Consider the following 22,807-nt stretch of genomic DNA (forward strand, 5'->3'; position numbering starts at 1 on the left):
TTTGTATTTATCAGCACAGTCTTTAATAAATTCTTGTCGCGATTTTGAAGCAAAATAGTCAATAGAGTATCTTTTTTTAAGTTTGTTTAAAATATCACTGGCAAATTGTACACTGCCAACCAACAAGATGTGAGCTAAAGTCATTTTTATAGAAAAAAAAAGAAAAAATGATGAGAAGTAAAGATGATACTTTAATAAATAGGAGCTGTGGATGTGCGCGTGTGAATGAGTTTTTCCCGCTCGCCCTTGTACGAAACTAGCTGAAAAAATGACGACATACAAAAGTGTCATAATGAATCGGAAAAAAGTTTTTTATAACAAATTGTATGTTTATTGAAGCGTATCAAAGAAAATAAAAGACGCGATACAAGTGTATAGAGCAGTGACTTGCCATGAAAATAAAGAAAGAATTAAAACTAGATGGTCTGGAAAGCTCCTTTTGAATTTGATTAATGAACCACTTGAGGACAATTTACCTGAAAGCGGAAAAAAAAAAAATCAAAAAGACCGAAAAGAGCGAAATAGGTGTGGGGTGTATGTATTGGAGAGATGTTAGGAAGGAGAGAGAGAGAGAGAGAGAGAGAGAGAGAGGGTAGTTCTCCAGACCATCTAGTTTTAATTCTTTCTTTATTTTCATGGCAAGTCACTGCTCTATACACTTGTATCGCGTCTTTTATTTTCTTTGATACGCTTTAATAAATATAAAACTTTTCTTGCGTGTGAAGTGAACTGTAGATGTAGTTGTATGCGCTTATGGGTGGGGTCAAAAGTGCCAAGAGAGTTTAGCTACATCTATAAACTGGAATGATTGATAGAAATGAAGGAATTGGATTGAATATGATATCCAGTAAGATTTGTACAAGAATTAAAGCATGTTAAATTCCCCAGAATTCATCTAAAAGATTAGGTTGAGGATGTGACTAATAGTTTAACAATCATTGTCTATCTATTTTTCTTTTTTTGTAAAAAAGTACAATTCGTAAAAATGGTTTAGGCACAATTTTAGTTTTTTTATTCAGAGCCGATTTCCAGGAGATTTAGTCACATAGCAGTAAAGGGGGTTAAATGAAGGGAAGGGGGTAAGAAGTCAGTGATAAAATACAGATTAGAATACTTGAATCATCAGAATAGTAAAATTATTTAAATTTTATATTATCGTTCGATATAAATGTCGGCGATAATAAGATCTTGAAATGATTAACTTTAAGGATAACCAGATTATACAACGTATTCATTCTCAATAGAATTATTATAGAATAAAATCACATAAACAGATGTTATGCACTCGTGAAAATCATTTCTTTTTATGATAACATGAAACAACAGAGTAAAGACGATACATCCCCCCCCCTCTTCTTTATTTTTGAATAAAAAAAGACCTAGTCTGTTCTCATTTAAAATGTATAGTGTAACCTAATGCACGCACGCGTCCTTAGTTGCATCTAAAAAAGTGATCGACCTTCGAATCAGGTTAAAGTATATAGTTGACAAATAGAAGACTGTTTTAAGAAATATAAATTTGATTTTTAAATTTAATTAAAAGAGAGAGAGAGAGAGAGAGATTATTTATGTATAATTCAAATCTACATCAAAAAAGACAATAGAATACGGTCATTAGGAATTAGTCATATTTTCATCTCACGCGCCAAGAGACCAATAGCACGATTGAATAACCGATTTATAAGAAGATCCAAAACCAATGATATCTCATTTGTTTAAAAGACAAAAAGACAGGCACCAATAAAACCTTACAAGCTCTGGATTTCAATCTTTTTCTTTCTTTCTTTTATTTTTCTTTGTTTCCCCCTTCAACCATGACCATCACAACACTTTTATTAGAAAAATATGATGTCTCTCCGATTACCGGGTTCTTACCATCAACACCACCACTCAAGAGATTATCGAATGAATACTTTGCACCTTGGGAAAATATGATGGACGATTTTAATGATTTATTACTGGCTGGAAAATTAAGAGAAAAGATTCACAAGGTAAGGATGATAGATGAACAAGAAGATTCTTAATATAGCCTTCTAGTTACCTCTATTGGATTCCAGAAGGTTACAAACAATTGAAGAATACAGAAGAGCATTCTTAATTATGTGCATGCTATCTCACAGTTATGTATGGGGAAAACTTGAACAGGCATCCGAAGTAAGTGAAAAAAAAAAAAAGAAAGCTTAGAAACGATAGAAAAAAATTGACATAACTTTTCTCACGTTAGTCTCTTCCTGCACAATTAGCGATTCCTTGGACAAATATAGCTGATCATTTAGGCTTGTGTCCAGTTGTTTGTCACGCAGCTGTAGTACTTTGGAATTATCGTATGTTGGATCAAGATGAACCATTAGATTTAAAGTAAGTGGATAGAACTATCTGTTGACTGCAGACATTCACATTTTATAAACAGTAATATTGGAGCATTAGCTACCTACTCAGGTTCATTAGATGAAGCCTGGTTTTATTTGGTGACAGCATCGATTGAAATCACAGGTGCACCTTGTCTATCACAAATTGTATCAGCGATTGACAATATCCGTGATGGTAACTATTCTGGTCTCAAGTTGAATTTAGAAACCATCCGGGATTCACTTGTTCAGATGAACGCAAGTCTCATGCGAATGTATGAAAAGTGTGATCCTTATGTCTTCTATTGGAAAATCCGACCTTATTTGGCAGGTTGGGAAAATATGGCCGAGGCAGGTTTACCTCTGGGTTTGATTTATGAAGGCGTTGATCTCTGGTCAGAACAAACGGATGAATATGCAGACATGTCTCATTTGGATGACGCACAACGTTTATTACGTCAATACAGAAGATATGCTGGTGGAAGTGCCGCTCAGAGTAGTTTGATTGCTGCATTGGATATTGCCTTTGGTGTTGAACATCACCGTACAGGAGAGAAGCCGTTGGTAGTCAAACCTTCCGAACTCCCCGTAGATCGCTATACGAAATTACCCGCTCCTAATCCTGCAGACGAATTGAATGGCACAGCTGAATCCCCTCGCACGCCTCCTCAATTCAAACGAACCAATCGTAATACATTTCTCAGAGCCATGAGAAAATACATGCCTCGTCCTCACCGTGAATTCTTGGAGGAATTAGAAATCGCTGCCAACATTCGACCCTTCATACTTCAATTAGAAGAACAACTCAGATCGGGTGCTCTTTTACCAGAAGAAGCTCAATTGATTGAAACTTATAATGAATGCATACATCAACTTAAGCTCTTTAGAGATAAACATGTTCAAATCGTCACACTTTACATTGTCAATCAAGCACGCAAAGGACCCAATATTCCTCATGGTGGATTTGCTATTGAAAAGACGGAAGAAAAAAAAGTAGCGTTACACAATGATCTCTATCCACAGACACAGTTGGAGACATCCCCTGCGATTCGTAAAGATTCCAAAACAAGCAAAGTCGCACAACTCTTTCCTCAGCTTGGTCTTGCTCGCAAGATTGAAGAAGGTGCAAAGGTCGTACGAGGCACAGGTGGAACAAATGTGATGCCATTTTTGAAACAGGCAAGAGATGAAACAAATGTGATGAAAATTTCATTGGACAAGAATGATTCCACTGTCAGTGAGAATGATGTCAATGAAAAGAAACAGTCTTGGTCCAACTGGATCCTTGGACGTTAAACAAAAATGGTACTCTATATTCCCCCCCCCCCTTCTCTCTTCTTTTATTTTCTCTTCTAGTCAAAATATATATTTATTTACATTCTTTTTTTTATTATTATTATTCAAAATGATAAGATACAGTATGTTGATTTGTATTCACTTCATCTAATCCTTTCATATTGCCAGTTTTTAATTCTAATTGACTTGATTTATCCAAATAAGGATCATGTCCTCTTTGCTGAGCTTGCTCATTCAATATAATCTTAAGCCTTGTGTATTTATTAACATCATGTCTAGGGTTGGTAGCAATATATAAATCAAGTATTTGTTGTGCTACATCTAATCGTAACCTTCAGTTTACCATCACTGCTTCATGTCCTACTTACCTTCAATATCATCCATACGTGATAAAAACCACTGATCCCATAACGGGCCCTGTACCTTAAATGACTCGTCTTGTTCAGTTAAAAAGAGAGATGCTAAATATATACAACCAGCTGCAATTGTATGAGGCGGATATTCAATGCAAAGCGATGTCTTGTAACTAACTTTGTGTTTAATATTTATAGAAGCATGTCCACTCATCTTACCTATCTACTGCCATTTCATATGCTTTCTTTGCTAATTGTTTATCATCCAGTGAGGGTTGTATACCTTATTTTCTTTTTAGTCCCAATTTTTTTCTTTCTTCCTACAATTGTCATCCTTCTTTACCTTTCATCCACTTTGTAAACTTGATGATGTATTCATATGGATGCCGCAGCTGAAAATTAAAGCATATAGTTTCTAATACCAATTTTTCATAACCAAGTATTTTTCGTTTACGATCTTCTGAAATCTAAATATAAAAAAAAAAGTAAAGACGGCTGCTCTTCTTTTTAACCCTATTTCTTTACTTGTTCAGGATCCAATTCTTTACTGTCTGGGTATTTAACACTGTGTACGGCGACAAAGATATCTTTTAATTTTTTGATAGTTTCTTCTATTTTTGAAGCTACAAAAAGGCATGCTATGCTAATGTCCTTTTTTTTTTAAAGCCGTTAATAATAATTAGCAAAACAGTTTACATGTCTTACTTGTGGAGAATAGTCTTTGATGGAATAATAAAGATAGAATCGATGATACAAAGCTTGTGAAGTACTAATCGTCTTTTGTGGACTATATGAATGTTTGTTACTATTATGAATAATCTAGCTTTTTTAACAAGTTTACAAGCCTAGTTTTCTTCCAACATCTTGCATAAATTTACAACTTGAATACCGAGCGCTTGTTTCCTTTGCTGCCAATGATCCTGATCTCCTTATATTACCGAGTGCTAATAGTTGTCTTTTAGTGTAGTAAGGTCTATAATGTCGTCGATACGATAGACCGGTTGTAATAGCAGTATTAGAAGCATTGTTATTAGGAACCGAAAATGATGATTCTTCCATGTATGAAATCAAGAGAACAGAACAAATAAAAAAAAAAAAGAAAAAAAAAAAAAAGAAGAGACAAAACTTCATGGACTGCTCTTTTTTTTTTTTTTTTTCAAAGAAAAGACTTTCCTGTGCCAAGTTGAAAATTTAAAATTATTGAGCTTCATTTTCTTTGCTGAGCTAATGCATGTATTAACATGGAAGTTATAACGAGTACTATGAATAGAATGCACACGATTGATTGTTACAATGGATACATGGTTCGTGCTAAATAAGAAAGAGATGGCGTAATTTAAAGTTGATACGCGAATGACGGGGTACTGAGTTTTGAAAGGTACCTTTTGACAACAGCACGGAAGGACGCTCATGATTGGTTTTATCGTACCACACTTGATACTCTTGCTCTATTTTACTTTATATAGCATTTTTGATCCTCAAGCGCACAAAACTTGAAGGGATGCATGCTTTTTCTTCGTATGAAACTAGGCGATCTTTTAATCATTAGAGAAAGTCAACAGTTTTCATGAATTAAAATCTTGTAATCAAACAATCATCTAGAGATGCTCGACAGCAGTTCATTTTCTTTGCAGGCCAAACGTAGGATTGGGACGACTCAAGTCTATCCTGTTCGTCCGATAAAGATCACCCATTGCAAACAAACGACGAAACAGGGGAATAATCAAAAGTAAAAGAGATGGAGCTTACAGCTAATCATCTTGATTTTAAAAACAATCGGTTCTTCAAAAGATGCGCAAGATCAAGTAGAATAGCATCCTCTATTCTGATAAAACTATTAAAAAAACAAAAACTTAATAGACAAGACCATGATAGGAATCGAGCAAAAAAGAATGTGATTTGCTACAGACGATTGTAGAGTGAAGCTAAAGTCAAGTTGGAAAGATACAAAGACAAGAGATGTACTTTACATGTTTGTCGAGCTTGCGAATGTTAAAATAGCTTGATAAAGTGTATCTGTTCTTTATCGTTGAGTTTATAGTGTATAATAGACAGTATATGATTTGATGAGATATATTTTTATTTATATGAAATACAATGAATAGAATTGAGAAAAAAAAAATAGATATAATACACAATATAAACGCTGTTTTACAATAGCTGCCACTTGTATCTCAATCAAGAACGAGCAGCACGAATGGTGAACTTGGGGGAAGCATTTCCTGAATCACCCATAAGGACAATGATATACGTTCTCTTAGTTTCAAGATCACTAGGTAAGGTGATACTTTGAGCACCAGAATCCAAGTTGAAATCAGAAGCCAAGTCCCACAAGAGATGTTCATTGTAAGGATCATCATTTTCGAGATAACCTAATTTGATATAGCCTTTCTGAGTAGAAGGAATAGGAACTTGCTTTTCACCATCATTATAGGTTGTTTCCCACTTGACTACAAAGGTACCTCCAGCTCTCCATTTTGTATTAGCATTAGGAACAGTGATGGTTGGATTGATAACAATAGCTTGAACCAAAGAGGAGAAGGCAAATAAAAGGAATAAAAGGCTGATGGCTTTGAAGGTGAACATTTTTGTTTCTGAAAAGATTGATTTTCTTGATAAAAAAAAAAAAGAAAGAAAACAAAAAGAATGGCGAGTATTTATGTTATTTTTAAAATTCAAAGCATAACTCAACAAAAAAAAAAAAAAAAAAGTAATACAATAAATAACGACAAAAGCTATTATTCATTCGCTGTATAAAAAAAAAGAGAGAAAGACTATATCAATAAATGTTGTCTCTAATATCATATACATTATTTACTCTAAACAAGACATCTTTCACTATAGTTTGTTTATCAACTTATATCACTACGGCTTCAAAACAAATAAAAAGTACTTGGCTGAAAAATGCGTTTTACATTAAATTTTCTTGGGGCTTAATACATATCACCACTATATTTAATGTCATATGCTTGTTAACAAACAAAATGACAAGAACAACCTACAGACTCAAAACATCAATACAATACATTCTTGCTCTAAAAAAAAAAAATAATACAATAACATACTCTAGAATAAACGAAAGAGGTCATTCGACTGTTGGCTGAAAATAGAAAGAAAAATTAACGAAGCCCTGTTTTCTTTATCGAGAATTTCAAATTTGCTCTTCCTTTTTCTTTTGGACAGAAAAATCAAGGCTTCAAATTTACTAATCTTTATACTAAAAACATTCTTTATTCTTTCTAGTGAAACCATAAAATATGCAAGGGATTTTTCTCAAGACACAAACTGTGATATATTGAGTTTTGAAAAAATGGCGTCTCTTTATATTTTGAAAAGTTGTCAAATTAAATGTTTGTTTACAGAATGGTAGTGCATAAGGGACGTATTTTCCGTTTTGTTTTGTTTTGTTTTTTTTTTCTCTCTTTTCGTCTCTTTATTTAAAAAAAAAATGTCTCATTTCAAATTGTCATTTTGGTCACCAAGAAATCCAGAGAGTCATACGCCCAACTTTTGGACAGGGTTCAAACTGCTTCATGAAAAACTTGGTCAGAGTAAAGTGGAGAATGAAGAGTTACTGGAGTTTATTAAAAACCACATACAACTTGAAGAACATTATGCAGCTAAAATGAGAGACCAGTCCAAGACAGGCTACAGGTCTTCTGGTTTCGGTCGTGATGAAGGTGCGACGCTAAAGAAATTTTTTGATCAATTAAAAGAAAACACGGGAAATAGAGCAGAAAAGCAAAGCAAAATAGCAGCAGCCTTCATCAACGAAATTTACAAACCACTGCAAAAATTCCATGAAGAATTTAAACGGAGTGTGGATCAGTCAAGAGGAGCAGTAGAAAGTATGTTGAAACAATTTGATGGACTTGTGAACGAGACAGAAAAGTCAAGAAATGAATATTATAAAAAGTGTAAAGAGTTTAGCAGCAAACTGTCGAATGATAAAGAAGATCCGATGACATCAATTTTACTAGGAACTGAACTTGTCACACAAGAGGAGTTTGATCACCTTGTGGATCGCATGAAGAATGAAATTAAAATGCAGGATCACTCGGTTCCTTGCTGGGGAACCTACAAGTATACATCCACAGGAGAAGACATTAGCAGATGGTTAAATGATAACTTTTTGCAATGCAAAGAATCATCGACAATGACAGCTGTAGTTGGACAACAGCTCATTACACCTTATAAAGTCATTCGTCTTATCAGTCAGTGGGGTAGCCAATTCAATGATTCTAAAACATATCATTATCAGTGGAGCTCTGAAGCAAGAACACATGAAATAAATAGCACGGATAACGTCTATCGTGAAAATGTTAAAAAGTTGAATAAATTACGTATGGAAGTTGAAGAAGCAATGTGTCTTCATTTGGATGAGATGGAAAAGATAGAGTCAAGTCGTCTAGAGTTTATTAAGAACAAAATATCAAAGTTGATTGATGCTTTGGAAGTAGAAGGATATGATAGAATAGAAGATTGGAGAAAGATGTATGATACAATTGAACCCGATAAAGATATTTGTTATATAGCAACCAAGTACTTCACATCCGATCTCTCTCCAATTTCAATAGTTTATAAGAATTATAATCAAGATATCAGCCAAGGTAATTAGATGTATAATAAAGAAAGACAAGAAATGACTAGTTGATTTAGATCAATTATTTGGATTATCTTTAAAAGAGCTTTGTCATGATTCGAATTCTGTCGTACCTCCATTCATCATAAACATATTAAGAGCAATCGAAAAGAGAACAGAGGAATTAAAAGAGAACAAACAAAATGTATGGATCATGACTGTTGAATTTAAACGCAAGATTTCAGCTTGCTTGGAACTGAATCAAAATCAAAATGAATTGACTCTGGATGTGTTGGAAAAATATGAACCTGAATTACTTGTAAATGTCTTGCTCTATTTTCTGATTCAGTTGCCAGATTGTCTAATGACAACTAATACCTACGAGTTAATTAGTAAAGAATTAAAAAAAGGTAAACAAAGATGAAAAACAAGAAAAAGAAAAGCTTATTTTACGCTAGAGGAAGCGCCGAATATCACATTTCTTGTTAAAATCATTGCTTCTTTATCCATCAGCCATTATTTTACTCTAAAGGCAATCTTGGGCCATCTACGTAAAATAACCGAAAATGCATCAGCAAGCACATTCCACCTTATTTCTGATTCTGTTGGCTCCTGTATACTTTGGCCTAAAGTAAAAAGCTACGAGACGGTGAACAGTAAGATTCCTGCCAAGTGGATTCAATTGCTACTCGAAAACTATGAGGCAATATTCAATGATAACAAGTCCAAAGATCAAAGAAAAATCAATAAAGAAAGTGTGGACGATGACAAGTTATCTAACTCGACAAACATCAGTTTCAGCTTTTGGAACTCATTCCCTAAAGCATCGTCCATGACGAAACCATCATCAATTGAACCACATACAAAGGAATCCATTGATTCACCAACAGACGTCTCATCTGTCGAAAGCGGATATGTTATTGATTCTGAAGAAGAATACTTTTTTTCAAAGCAAGATCAATTAGGCTCATGAACATGTCTTGGCATGTATACATGAATTTGTTTATTAAACAAACTAATGTTATTTAAAAAAAAAACGGAATCAATAGTAATTTACTATTAAAATGAATAAAAAGCATAAAGAAAACATGTTCTCGTGTTATCATGGTGCAGATGAAAACTAAAGCTTTGTGATTGAATAGATGGCTAAAGTATATGATTGACTCATCTTTACATACAATAGCTTTTCTTATTCATCCTTTATACGATAACTTGAATATAATAAAGCTTGTTTATTTTTCATGTACTTTTTGATCAAGTTTTTTTTACAAGTTATAAAGTTTTCTTCTCATTTGGTTTGTAGTACAAATGATTATAATGTTTGAATTATGCAACCAATAAAAAATGATTGATGTCAAAAATTGATTGGGTAATTGATTTTATGTAAATAAATGCCAGATTATTGCTACAAGAGCAAAATATAATTTATTAATCCAAAGAAAAACTAATTTTGGGAGAAGGTTGCTATACTTTATGAATTATAAGCATGAATAATAGTAGAGAGAGAGAGAAAAAAATCTCTGCTTGTTCCTATTGCATGATAAACGGAGATTCAAATAACATACAAACATTTTGTTTCATTTCTATTGGCTATTGTATACATATCATCTCATCTGCATTTAACTTAAAGATCTAAAATTGGTCTCATATTTAAATAAGGTTTTGTGTCTTGCTTTCTTTCTTTTTTTTTTATTACTCATTTTATTTTATAAAAAATGGTTCTTGCTACTAATCTTGGTTTTCCTTACGTCGGTTCTCAACGTGAGCTCAAGAAATCTGTCGAAGCCTACTGGTCTGGCAAGATCTCTGCCGAAGACCTCAAGGTAGCTTACTCAAAGATCCAAGAAGCACACTGGAAGTTGCAAAAGGAAAAGGGTTTGGACCACATTCCCTCTGGTGAATTCACTCTTTACGATCGTGTTTTGGATACCGCTCATCAATTCGGTGCTATTCCTCAACGCTACCAACACATCAAGGACCCCCTTCAACAATTCTTTGCTATGGGTCGTGGTCTTCAAAAGCCTGCCACCGAGACATCCGAAAAGATTGATGTTCCCGCTCAAGAAATGAAGAAGTGGTTTGATACCAACTACCATTTCATCGTTCCCGAATTAGAACCCAACCAATCCTTCAAGCTGCAAAACCCTCGCGCTGTTGAACAATACAATGCTGCCAAGGCTATCGGTATCGAGACCCGTCCTGTCTTGGTTGGTCCTGTCACCTTCCTTCACTTGGCTAAGGCTGCCAAGGGCTTTGAAGAATTCGATACTCTTACTCTCTTGCCTCAATTGTTGCCTCTCTATGTTGAACTCCTCAAGCAATTGGAAGCTGCTGGTGCTCAATGGGTTCAGATCGATGAACCTGCCCTTATCCTTGACTTGCCTGCCAATGTCAAGGCCGCCTTTGAAGAAGCTTACAAGACCATCAAGTCTCAAACCAACATCAAGGTGCTCGTTGCTGCTTACTTTGGTCGTGTTGAAGACAATGTTACTGGCCTCTTGCCTCACATTGATGCCATCCATCTTGACTTGGTCCGTGCTCCTCAAGAATTAGATGTTGTCTTGCCTCTCCTCAAAAACAACCAAATCTTGTCTCTTGGTCTCGTCGATGGTCGTAACATCTGGATCAACAACTTGGCTGAATCCATTAAAACGGCTCAAAAGGCTGTTCAAGCTCTTGGTCAAGACCGTGTCTTCATCGCTCCCTCTTGTTCTTTGGCTCACTCTCCTTTCTCCACCTCTTTTGAAAAGAAGATTGCTGCCGAGAACCCAGAGTTGTTCAGCTGGTTGTCGTTCTCTGTTGAAAAGACTCAAGAAATCGTAACCATTGCCAAGGCTCTCCGTGATGGTGCTGACTCTGTCAAGGAAGCTTTGGACAAGAACGCGGCTGCTGTCGAATCCCGTCGTACCTCTCGTCAAACCGTCAATCCTGAAGTGCGTGACCGTGCCGCCAAGATTCCTGCTGAAGCCTGGAAGCGTCCCAACGCTTTCCCTGTTCGTCGTGAGGCTCAAGTCAAGAAGCTCAAGTTGCCTCTTTTCCCTACTACCACCATCGGTTCTTTCCCTCAAACCAAGGAAATCCGTGTCGCTCGTCAAAAGCACAACAAGGGCGAATTGTCTTCTGCTGACTATGATGCTTTCATCAAATCTGAAATGAAGAAGATGGTCGAATTCCAAGAAAAGGTCGGTCTGGATGTCTTTGTTCACGGTGAACCCGAACGTAACGATATGGTGGAACACTTTGGTCACCTTCTTCACGGTTATGGTTTCACTGAAAACGGTTGGGTTGTCTCTTACGGTTCTCGTTGTGTCAAGCCTCCTGTCATCTATGGTGATGTCTCTCGTCGTGGTCCTATGACTATTGCTGAAATCTCTTATGCTCAATCTTTGACCTCTAAGCCCATGAAGGGTATGTTGACTGGTCCTGTCACCATGATGAAGTGGTCCTTTGTTCGTGATGATCTTCCCTTGAATCAAATCTGTGCTCAAATCGGTTTGGCTCTTCGTGATGAAGTTGTTGACTTGGAATCTGCTGGTATTCCCTGTATTCAAGTTGATGAACCTGCTATCCGTGAAGGTTTGCCCATCCGTCGTGCTGATTGGGATGCTTACCTTGAATGGTCTGTTGGTTGTTTCCGTTTGTCTACCGCTGGTGTCCGTGATGAAACTCAAATCCATACTCACATGTGTTACTCTGACTTCAACGACATTTTTGCTGCCATTGCTGCCTTGGATGCTGATGTGATCACTATTGAAAACAGTAAGTCTCAAGAGCGTCTTTTGGAAGTCTTCAAGACCCAAGGCTACCCTCAAGAAGTCGGTCCTGGTGTCTTTGATATTCACTCCCCTCGTGTGCCTGGTGTTGAGGAAATGAAGGAAAAGATCGACGGTGTCATCAAGTACATTCCCAAGGAACGTGTTTGGGTCAACCCTGATTGTGGTTTGAAGACTCGTGGATGGAAGGAAACCGAAGCTGCCTTGACCAACATGGTTGAAGTCGCCAAAAAACTCCGTGCTTTATATTAAATTGCTTAAAAAAGTTCAACACTCATTAGATAATCAAATTCCCATTTACCTTGTATAAAGTTCAACACTGTAAAATAGTTATTTTAAATTTATATTTTTATAATTTGTCTCAAATAAAATTATTTACTATTTTTTATTGTTTATTTTTTGATGAAAATCTCTTGATGGTACCATGAATGGAAGGAATTATTTTCCCTAGTACCTGTTAACCGTAAATGGTAGTTTTGTCTGAGCTTATTGTTGCTCCGGACAAACTTGCAGACAAACATTCTCGCTTATTTTTATATTACTTGACTTACTATCATTGTTTTCTTTTGATAAAGAGTGATCACTTCTTTTCGTTGTTGCTATATAATCCTTGTACATCTTGTCATTGTTATCTATAAAGCTACTTTTGTTTCATTTCATTCTCTATGTTAATTATATTTCCGAATTGATAAGCGACTGCAAGCCAATTTTTTTTTGGTGTTCCCTTCCCCTTTTTTTTACACAAAAAATAAGGTTTTCTTTTTTTTTTTTTTTTTTTTTTTCAAAGCATACAAGAGGAGAAAAAGAGAAAAAAGTCCTTGTTTATCTATTCATTAGCCTATAGCATATCTTTTTTTTTCTTTCTTTCATTATTTATTTATTTATTTATTTGGCAGATAAAAAAAAGTAAACATGTCAGCGTCGTCGACAAGGTAACAAAAAAAAAAAACAAATTGTATTTCATCGGTTCTCTGAATCATCCTTATAGCTTATTTAATCCTCGTTCAATCGAGTCTGCAAAAAATGCAATCAATTCTTTTGTTAGATCAGCCTTAAATACTCAGCCTTCTACAACCGTGCTTGTTTGTTCTGCTTTGGTTGGATTATTCGCTTATGAACAATATGTTTATTTGAAAAAGAAAAGGTCTTTGCCTGGTCCTCTTTTAAAGATTCCCATCATCGGCGCTTTTATGGATTCTCTTTACCCAACGTTTGAAGGCTATATGAGTAAATGGAGAAGCGGTGAATTATCTTGTGTGAGTGTATTTGATAGGTAAAGAAATAGAGCATGGAAAAATAAAAAGAAAGCTTAGAGTAAAATAGGTTTGTGGTGATTGCTTCTACATGTGAATTAAGCCGAAAGATTTTGAACGCTCCTGCTTATGCTGAGCCTGCTGTGGTCAATTCTATGAGACATATCTTGTGTGCTGATAATTGGGTGTTTTTAAGTGGAAAGGCTCACGTTGATTATCGTAAAGGGTTAAATGTCCTCTTTACACGTAAAGCGCTTGGGTAATTATCTGTTTATTTATACACAAACGAGAGAGGCTTATTTTATTATACAGAATCTATATTCCTATTCAAGAAAAAGTTTATCAAAAACACTTTGACGAATGGCTTTCATTGGATGGAAGATCGGAGCAATATCAATTACGTTTCCGTGAGATCAACATGGAGGCTTCTCTTCGTGTCTTCTTGGGTGAATACATGTCTGATGCAGTCGCAACACAGATTTCTCAAGAATACTTTAACATTACTGCTGCTTTAGAACTTGTCAATTTCCCTATTCCTTTACCAGGTACCAAGGTCTATAAAGCCATTCAATCTCGCAAGTTCATTGTAAAACATTTTATTGAATGTATCAAGGACAGTCGTATTCGTATGGCTCAAGGTGGAGAAGTCAAGTCAATGATGGATGCTTGGATTAGTTCGATGAATGAATATGAAGTGGAATGTGAAAAGGCTGGAAAGCCTGCACCTAGAAAATTCGATGATCGTGAAGTAGCCTTGACCATCTTGACCTTCTTATTTGCTTCTCAAGATGCTACTTCGTCTGCCTTAACTTGGGCCTTCCAACTCTTGGCTGACCATCCTGATGTGCTTGAAAAGGTTTATCAAGAACAATTGAGATTAAGAAAGGATAATCTTCAACAAGAATTGTCTTTGGAATTAATGGATGCATCTACTTACTTACGTCAAGTTATCAAGGAGATCTTGCGTCTTCGTCCTCCTGTCTTGATGGTACCTTATCAAACTGTTCGTGAATGGCCTATTACTCCCAACTACACAATTCCAAAGAAATGTAAGACAAAAAAGTTTCAAACATTTATAAATACAGTTTGAAGTAACTCATTTAAAAATAGCCATGGTTATCCCCACTACTTATCCTGCTCTTCATGATCCTGTTGCTTATCCTAATCCTGATGCTTTTGACCCTGAACGTTGGGGACCTGAAGGTATTGCTGAAAAATATCCTAAAAATTTTATGGTCTTTGGTAATGGTCCTCACCATTGTTTGGGCAAGGAATACGCTATGATGCACTTGATGGCTGTTATTTCTCAAGCGACCCTTCAAATGAAATGGACACATACTCGTACAGAAAAAAGTGATGATATTTCTATCTTTGCTACTATATATCCTCAAGATGGTTGTATCATGAGCTTTAAACCTAGAAACTAAACTAATATCCAATTCATCTACTTAATATTAAAGCTTATTCTTTATATTATATGTTGTTTAGTTTTTTTTTTATTAAAGATAATTATTGCTTGTCTTGCTGCTTCTTTTCTAAAGATTCCTTTAAAGCTTTTAATTGTTCTGCTTCCTATAGCTAGTTTAAAAAACACATTTCCTATTCATGATTATAGTAAATTCATACCTTCTGACGAGCATATTGATTCTCGGAAGCTTTTCCTTTCAAGTCAAGGTTTTTTAAGTTGGCATCCCCAGAATTGTTCATTTTGAGTAAAGAAATAGGGAAGATGCTAGAATAAAAAATCACTGACAACATTTTGACGCATAGTTTTTTTCCGTTTCATTCCGAATACATTGACCAATCACATGGATTCTACAAAAGAAATTAAATATAAATTTCATGCTAATAATGAATAAATTCTTCTTTATTCATAGTTAATATGCCTCGTTCATCAAGACAATCTCGCCCTTCAGCTTCTGGTCGCCGTGCGCCTTCTACACATCAGCAGAGTCGCAGTGCTCATACACAAACAAGACAAGCTCCTCCTCCTCAACAGCAACATTTACCAGCACAACATCAACAAGCTCCTTCCGCAGCACCTGTGCAGCAGCAACGTCAACCTGGGCTATTTTCTCAAAGTAAGTTTTAACGAATAAACTAAAAAGAAAGATATTTTGCTTACTTTGTAAAATAGTGGCATCAACTGCGGCTGGTGTAGCGGTAGGTTCTGCAGTGGGTCATACTATGGTAAGTGGTTATTAAGATTGATCTTTATACAGAAATTAATATTTGTTTAGGCAAATGGTGTTTCATCAATGTTTGGTGGTAGTAATAATCATCAACCAGCTGAAGCAGAACAGCAGCAACCACAACAGCAATATTACCAGCAACAAGATGTAAAGAATACATGTGAAGCAGATGCTAAAGCATTTACACAATGTCTTGAAGCAACAAATAATGATATGTCTGCATGCAAATGGTATTTAGATGCACTTAAACAATGTCAATCAATGGCATCCCAATATTAGAAATAAACCTTTTTAAACCGTCGCATTTTTTAATAATTAAAATAAAGTCTTTGTGTATCTGATTGTGAATGAAAACCTAAACTGTAATTTTTCCTATTCTCTAATTATAATATTATTACTAAATAGTAATAAAGAGCTAGGTGATTTATATAAAATATACAGATAGATTACAAAACTGATGCTAATTTATATCCTAAACACCAGAAGTAATAGAGGGATTTTCTGGTTGGCAAGACGAATACTAAAATCCCCTTGAATTGTCTTGCCAGAAGCGTAACTTATTCACATATTCTGTTGGAGATTGCTTCGTTATCCACATGTTATTACTGCTTTTGTCTAATCAAGTCTGTTTTTCTTTGGCAACTTTGTAATAAAATGTTGATTGCGTGACGAAAATGATTACTAAAATGAACTTCAATATTATTAGTTAAGCATTGTATATTTTCAGTCCTTCCACTAAAGATGGTTGTTGAGCATATTTGCGTTCGGGCCTTTCATAAATAGTATGATCGAGATATCTTTGAATGCATTGACCAATAAATGTAAATCTGCCAGTGGTTGTCTCGCCTACACGGCCACGACGATAACGTACTAAGGATAAACATACATCAGAAAAGAATTCTTTGTTAACGTAAGCAGTGATATCAAAATGATCATCGTCCTGAAGTGTGCAGAGAAATACGAATTTAGATAAGGAGCAATCATGTGTTGTAGAAGTATGGACGATGTTTACGAAATCTTCCAATCGCTCTCGATACTGTTCATTCCACCCAATACCGTCGATAGATGATTTAACAGATAAAATATGATCACAAGAAGCAAGAGTACCATTAGTGCCCATGCTACCAGCTGAAGTACTTGTTTGAGAATTTTCATTCATGATGAAGGCTAATATCACTAATGAAATAGGAAAGATGTGAGAGATCAACTATTATTTTATACCAGGCATGATTTATCTGTTTGAATATGTATATAATTAACACTATCACAAATCAATAATATAAAGGTATGAGTGCAGGATTGATAAAAGTAATAGAAAGAAGGAAATAGACGGGGATTTATATTGTGTTCTTCGGTCATAATATCACTTTGATTAATAGCACTGCTTGTTTTCTGTTATGGAATATACTATAACAAAGCTAATATCTAGACATAATTATGAATACACCAATAAATGAATAGAACTAAATGAATATGAGGCGCTCTGTGGTATGATAGAAAAAAGGGAAAAGCTGTGCCTTTGCATATGCACCTAGGCAAGAATCAAAACAGCAGATACATTGAATACTATTTCTCCTTATGATGTAGTGAAAATCAAAGTAAAAAGACCAAGAGCAATTGCCCCTTTGAAGGGGAGAAGCATAATGGATGGCGCACAGACTGCTAGAAATGCTGAAGGGAAGCTGTTACTGAGCACTATAATTTCATTGTAAATGCTCTTGATATTTTGTACCAGCATGGGTAATTGAAGAGCAACTACATTATCACGGACAATACTCCCATTCACAAGAATGTTAATATCAAAAAGTATTGAGCAACGTGTTTAAGGTTGTGTTTATCTTCCAGTTTGCTCTTCTAAGCTCAACCTAATTGAACAATATCGATCGGCATGAAAAGCAAACTTAAAGGAGAAGAGTTTTTGTAGGAAGAGACATTGTCATCTAGAATTGGGATACATGCAACAAAAATACTTTTGAGGGCTTTGTAGATACTCAGCTGCTAAATTTGAAGATTGTTTGAACTATAAATTGATGTTGTTTTCTCTCTTGAAATTTAAAAACTGACTTGGGGAGTTTTTTTTGAGCCTGAATTAGCTTTTATTCTTAAACTGTACAAACTCTTTTCCTGAAGATGCGCTAATATTTTGTGAAAATAGCATATAAAAAACTTAGCAAGATGAGCGTGTCATTTTTATTGTTTTCTTTCTGTATCAAAAATAAGTTCAAACTGAACATAGGGTCGATAGTTGTTATCATTGACTGATTGTAATTCATGATCCAATATCTCTTCTTCTTGCTGTTGCTTAATTGCTTGTCCGTGTACGCCTCCTAAACGACCATATTGAGCTACCATAATTTCATCTACTTTTTTCTCAAATTTAGGATTGGTCTAATAACATCTTAATTAGTCCTCCTTTTTATCTGATCTGTATGTTATTTTTACCAAAATAGCAACTGAACAAAAATCAGGAGGCAAACCGTAGCGAAGAACAGATTCAACAAAGACACGTAAAGCCTTTAAATGTAACCAAGAAGCAAAAATTTCCCCAAAGTTTGTCTTTGCTAAACGCAATAATTCTGCTTGTTGTTCACGTTCCATCAATTCAGATTCTTCTAGTTCTCTTTGTTGAGTTTGTAAGGCGTCTTGATCATATTGAAAATCGCGAGGAATAAATCGTTCCTCTCTAGCTTTATGACAAAATTCATCAACAACACGTTGGAAAACAGTAACAGTGAATAAACCAAATTCTTCGTCTTCAGTAATTTTGCTATTAAAATAAAAATATAAAAAAACTATTTTAATTGTTTCTACTATCTTTACATGGAGGAGCGAGGAACGACCATATCCGTTAAGGTTTCGTACTTGTTATTCCATTGCTTATAAAGTGATTTAGGAACAGCGATAATCAATGTCGTCAAGAATTCAGAGTTCAATACACAGTGTTGTTTCTTGACGACACCATTCAGGCTACGAACCGATAGATTGCCACTAGTAATAATAACCATCATTATTCATTGTTCCTCTCTTGCCTTATTCAAACCTACGTCTGTTTACGCTGTAACGTTTGAAGTGCGTTCTTTGTCTGGGTATATGCATTCAATTTGCTTTTCATGATATTGTCTACCGCAGTAACTTCCTATACAACAGTAAATCATCCGATAATAATAGTAATAATAGCAATAATAAAACCTGGTTCAAATTAGCTGTTGTTTCTTGTAAAGATTTATCTGTACGATATTTCATTGTATTCCACTGAAAAGTAGAAACAAATTGTTCCAAAGTTTCTATACTAAACTATCAATAAACTTAATAACCATACACGCGTATTTATCTATTTACTGTCATTAACTAATAAAAGCTCCTGCTGTTGTCCTTTTGTTAAGGAAGTTAAGATATCTGTCAACTTATTAACAGATTGTTCAAAGGCTGCGTCATATTTAACAAGGTCGTCAGATAAGAGTACAAGTGCATCCAAAGTACCAATCTACAAGAACGTTAAACTTGCTTCAAGAAGTTAATATATGTACCTTGAAGTCAGGAATGGTGTAATGATAAGTTTGTGCATAATCTGCTAGTTTTCCTTTAATGTTTAAAAAAGTATTCTGTTTATCACCTAATGCAGGGACAGAAATAAACGTATACTTCATAATGACTTGAAGAAAAAAAAAACAAAAAAAAAAAAGAAAATACGTTGTATATGTGTGTTACTAAATAGCGGAAAATAAAAAACAAGGATAAAACTGTTTCATATCTCTCGAAACAAAAAGCTAGCATATAAACTCACACACATTCAGGGTAAGCAGTTAAAGATGACGAAATACCATTAATGGTAATCTGTTTACTATTACACAAAGCTAAAGGCTTGTATATATCACATATTATTCAAGCACTTGTCCTTTTCTTTCTCTACTTAAATTATGTATAATAACAATACAATCCACGATGAAGAAGAAGTCAAACAATTTATATCAAATACGCTCAAATTAGAGTTACCAGATGGACCACTTCAAGATATCCTAAAAGACGGTATCTTGTTATGCGAGTAAAGTACTAATAATAATACATAAAACACACTATCTTAAGCTTGTTATTTAGTTTAATTAAAGTATTTTCACCCGATGGATGTATCATGAAAAATGATGGAAGAACAAAATTTGCTTATGTAAGCGCTCTTTTTATAAGCTCTTTAATTCACTATTAATAGCAGCTTTTTAGCAAGATAACATTGGACAATTTCTTCGAGAAGCTGAAAGGGTAAAAGGGTATACAGCATTAAGCCTTGTATATTTAATGCATGAAAATATAGCTTCATATACCTCAATCTGATTTATTTCAAACAGTTGACTTGTTAGAAGGGAAACGAATGCAAAGTGTAAGGATTTAAATACTCAGTATAGTTTTATAACTAAAATGTTTATAGGTCATTACTTGCCTTTTAGCAATCCAAAGAATTATGCGTGATAGAAAATTGATACCAGACACCACTCGACCTAAAAAGAAGAGCAATAATTTATTATTTTCAACCACAAAAGCACCTTCTGCAATAAACAGATTAATACAAAACAAACAAGAGCCGTTGGATGCCGTATTTAGAAAAATAATGAATGGGCCTCAATTGAAATACGTCATTACACAAGCACCTCCACCTTCGCCGCCAACACCACCAACACTTGCACCCAACACACGGAGATATTCTTCCGCAGCAACCCAAGTGGCTTTGTCTGTATCGAACGATCAACCAAAGCCCTCAAAATCAACATCAACTGCAGAGCAAGTGATCGCAAATAATAGAAAAGCGTCGTTAAAGAAAATGGGTTCTTGCGCAATCAAAGTTTATGACGAGGATGGCTCACAATCTATCTATGTAAATAATGCAACTCATTCTATCATTTGTTCATCTAACGTGATGTATTGCATTAGGCACTAGGGAAAAGTATCGGTAAAGGTCAATTTGGTGAAGTGTTTGGTGGTCTAAATATGGATACAGGTGAATATGTTGCTATCAAGCGGATTAAACGAACTGAGATGAACTGTGACGATATGGTAACTGCTATAAAAATGTATATCTGAACTAAATATTTAAGCATTAAATATATTATAGAATGAAGTAGATCTCTTGAAACATTTAAATCATGAGCATATTGTTCGTTATAAAGGATTCTCAAAGGATAATATTTATATCAATATCATCTTGGAGTAAGCCTCTTTGTTTTCTTTTTATTATAAACAACTAATTTAATATGAGCAGATATGTGGAAATGGGTTCACTTCTGCATAATATTAAAGCATTCGGAAAATTCCCAGAAAAATTAGCAGCCTCTTATACATATAAAATATTATCAGGTCTTCACTATCTTCATTCACAGCAGGTAACAAATAAAAATTAGAGTTTTCAAGAAAAATAACCAAATTCTTATTGTACTTAGGTCATTCATTGTGACTTGAAGGCAGCTAATATTTTAACAACAAAAACAGGTAGTCTTAAATTAACAGACTTTGGTGTTTCACTTAACATGAAAATGAAAGATGACGAGACAACAGGAGAACCAGCAGGGACGCCCAACTGGATGGCACCTGAAATAATCAAATTGGCTGGAGCATCTACAAAATCGGATATTTGGTCATTGGGATGCACTATTGTTGAAATGTTAACAGGCAAACCACCTTATGCTGATATGCATTCATTTGCTGCTTTATATAAAATAGTAGAAGATGAAGAACCCCCGATTCCAAAAAGCTTAAAGTTATCCGCTGTAAGTTATAAAAATGTATTACACAGGATGGACAATTGATATGTTTTGTTTAAAAACAGGAAGCAGAAGAGTTCTTATTGAGCTGCTTTAGAAAAAATCCAAATGATAGACCAAGCGCAAATGAACTTATGAGATATAAATGGATGGAACCTTTATTTCAAAAAGATAAATCACTTAGTGTCAATTGCTCTCATAAGAATATTCCCATTAAAAACTATCTCCAAGTAAATGAATGTAGTGTTTGTTATTCAATAATTGATAAAAATATCAAAACCAAACGATGCCAGGGTAATAATAGAAAAAAGAAGAAAGAAGGAAGAAAATAATGACCTAAAATACTTTTGTGTGTGTTATAGATTGTGAACAGGTATTCCATGTAAAATATATATCAAATGATTGGAAAAAGAGCTCCAAGAAATCGCATACGCCACTTCCACCATTACCACCACTGTCTTCTAGCCATGATCAGCCTATATATTATTTGCCAGCAACTGATCATGGACCTGAAGGAGTATCTAATACAAGAAAAGGGTTTAATATGCCTTCTTCTATTATGACGCAATAATAAAATATACTATACTTTGATGCCTTTTTTTTTTTTTTGAAAAGAGGATTAATAGCCAGTGATGCTTTTATGTATAGGTTATAAGCTTACATCAATGGCCTTTGATGTAAAAAAAAAAAAAAAAAAATAAAAAGAAAAAACGATCGGGATTATGTGTAAATCGGCCGATTGTTATTCATTTTTGTAAAAATAAGTTATTGCACCATTTGCTTGTCAACTTTTCTTTTCTGTAGTTAAAATTCCTCGTCTCGGATTTGTGTTTCTACTAGAAAAACCAATTATTGCTTGTTAAAAAGACTTTATGTCATTTTATTATTTCTGTCTTATTGAGTAGAATGATATAATACCCCCCCTTTTCCTCTCATTTTTACACTTTAGTGATAATAGAGAAAAATCTGCAATTTTATTTGACACAAAAGTCAATCTCGACTGAATTCCCAAAATAGAGCAACAATTGGTAATATAATTAAGCTACTGATTCTTGACTAAAAAAAAAAAGAAAGAGTAAAAAATCGAGTCTTTTACTGACTATCTCATTAAACTTGATCAACGTCTCTTTTTTCTATGCATGTATTTGTCTAACTTTATTGTCATTTATACAACACAAGAGAGTGAATTGTGCTGATCAGAACCAATGCATTAAAATATAACTGCAGGACTCTTAAACATTGGAGAATGTTCTAATGATTTCT

At 34.6% G+C, this 22,807-nt stretch overlaps 10 protein-coding genes across 10 annotated transcripts; 6 read left to right on the top strand and 4 right to left on the bottom strand.

Annotated features, from left to right (window-relative positions):
* Positions 1-1,814: 1,814 nt before the first annotated feature.
* On the top strand, positions 1,815-3,644 carry RO3G_16936 (uncharacterized protein; the record flags this gene model as incomplete). The annotated part of the gene is made up of 4 exons (XM_067671520.1): positions 1,815-1,991; positions 2,038-2,154; positions 2,225-2,358; positions 2,411-3,644. 4 exons carry the CDS (start codon positions 1,815-1,817, stop codon positions 3,642-3,644), a joined length of 1,662 nt encoding a protein of 553 aa, XP_067527810.1.
* A 682-nt stretch (positions 3,645-4,326) lies between these two features.
* RO3G_16937 (uncharacterized protein) lies at positions 4,327-5,056 on the bottom strand (the record flags this gene model as incomplete). The annotated part of the gene is made up of 4 exons (XM_067671521.1): positions 4,327-4,464; positions 4,523-4,562; positions 4,703-4,784; positions 4,936-5,056. The coding sequence occupies 4 exons, from the start codon at positions 5,054-5,056 to the stop codon at positions 4,327-4,329; spliced, it is 381 nt and encodes a 126-aa protein (XP_067527811.1).
* A 1,119-nt stretch (positions 5,057-6,175) lies between these two features.
* Positions 6,176-6,583, bottom strand: RO3G_16938 (uncharacterized protein; the record flags this gene model as incomplete). The annotated part of the gene is made up of 1 exon (XM_067671522.1): positions 6,176-6,583. The coding sequence occupies one exon, from the start codon at positions 6,581-6,583 to the stop codon at positions 6,176-6,178; it is 408 nt and encodes a 135-aa protein (XP_067527812.1).
* An 862-nt stretch (positions 6,584-7,445) lies between these two features.
* Positions 7,446-9,552, top strand: RO3G_16939 (uncharacterized protein; the record flags this gene model as incomplete). Its single annotated transcript, XM_067671523.1, has 4 exons — positions 7,446-7,845; positions 7,978-8,607; positions 8,657-8,989; positions 9,038-9,552. The coding sequence occupies 4 exons, from the start codon at positions 7,446-7,448 to the stop codon at positions 9,550-9,552; spliced, it is 1,878 nt and encodes a 625-aa protein (XP_067527813.1).
* Positions 9,553-10,294: 742 nt separating this feature from the next.
* Positions 10,295-12,604, top strand: RO3G_16940 (5-methyltetrahydropteroyltriglutamate-homocysteine S-methyltransferase; the record flags this gene model as incomplete). Its single annotated transcript, XM_067671524.1, has 1 exon — positions 10,295-12,604. The coding sequence occupies one exon, from the start codon at positions 10,295-10,297 to the stop codon at positions 12,602-12,604; it is 2,310 nt and encodes a 769-aa protein (XP_067527814.1).
* Positions 12,605-13,264: 660 nt separating this feature from the next.
* RO3G_16941 (uncharacterized protein) lies at positions 13,265-15,032 on the top strand (the record flags this gene model as incomplete). The annotated part of the gene is made up of 5 exons (XM_067671525.1): positions 13,265-13,284; positions 13,341-13,625; positions 13,676-13,864; positions 13,918-14,654; positions 14,716-15,032. The coding sequence occupies 5 exons, from the start codon at positions 13,265-13,267 to the stop codon at positions 15,030-15,032; spliced, it is 1,548 nt and encodes a 515-aa protein (XP_067527815.1).
* Positions 15,033-15,487: 455 nt separating this feature from the next.
* On the top strand, positions 15,488-16,076 carry RO3G_16942 (uncharacterized protein; the record flags this gene model as incomplete). Its single annotated transcript, XM_067671526.1, has 3 exons — positions 15,488-15,686; positions 15,743-15,795; positions 15,846-16,076. 3 exons carry the CDS (start codon positions 15,488-15,490, stop codon positions 16,074-16,076), a joined length of 483 nt encoding a protein of 160 aa, XP_067527816.1.
* Positions 16,077-16,503: 427 nt separating this feature from the next.
* On the bottom strand, positions 16,504-17,025 carry RO3G_16943 (uncharacterized protein; the record flags this gene model as incomplete). The annotated part of the gene is made up of 2 exons (XM_067671527.1): positions 16,504-16,973; positions 17,019-17,025. The coding sequence occupies 2 exons, from the start codon at positions 17,023-17,025 to the stop codon at positions 16,504-16,506; spliced, it is 477 nt and encodes a 158-aa protein (XP_067527817.1).
* Positions 17,026-17,987: 962 nt separating this feature from the next.
* On the bottom strand, positions 17,988-19,444 carry RO3G_16944 (uncharacterized protein; the record flags this gene model as incomplete). Its single annotated transcript, XM_067671528.1, has 7 exons — positions 17,988-18,185; positions 18,240-18,564; positions 18,618-18,785; positions 18,842-18,933; positions 18,987-19,081; positions 19,137-19,281; positions 19,325-19,444. The coding sequence occupies 7 exons, from the start codon at positions 19,442-19,444 to the stop codon at positions 17,988-17,990; spliced, it is 1,143 nt and encodes a 380-aa protein (XP_067527818.1).
* Positions 19,445-20,397: 953 nt separating this feature from the next.
* RO3G_16945 (uncharacterized protein) lies at positions 20,398-21,674 on the top strand (the record flags this gene model as incomplete). Its single annotated transcript, XM_067671529.1, has 6 exons — positions 20,398-20,661; positions 20,718-20,840; positions 20,899-20,993; positions 21,046-21,166; positions 21,224-21,550; positions 21,660-21,674. 6 exons carry the CDS (start codon positions 20,398-20,400, stop codon positions 21,672-21,674), a joined length of 945 nt encoding a protein of 314 aa, XP_067527819.1.
* Between the last annotated feature and the right edge of the window lie 1,133 nt (positions 21,675-22,807).

This window comes from Rhizopus delemar, genomic scaffold, assembly GCF_000149305.1.
Source record: "Rhizopus delemar RA 99-880 supercont3.24 genomic scaffold, whole genome shotgun sequence".
Taxonomy (NCBI): domain Eukaryota; kingdom Fungi; phylum Mucoromycota; class Mucoromycetes; order Mucorales; family Rhizopodaceae; genus Rhizopus; species Rhizopus delemar.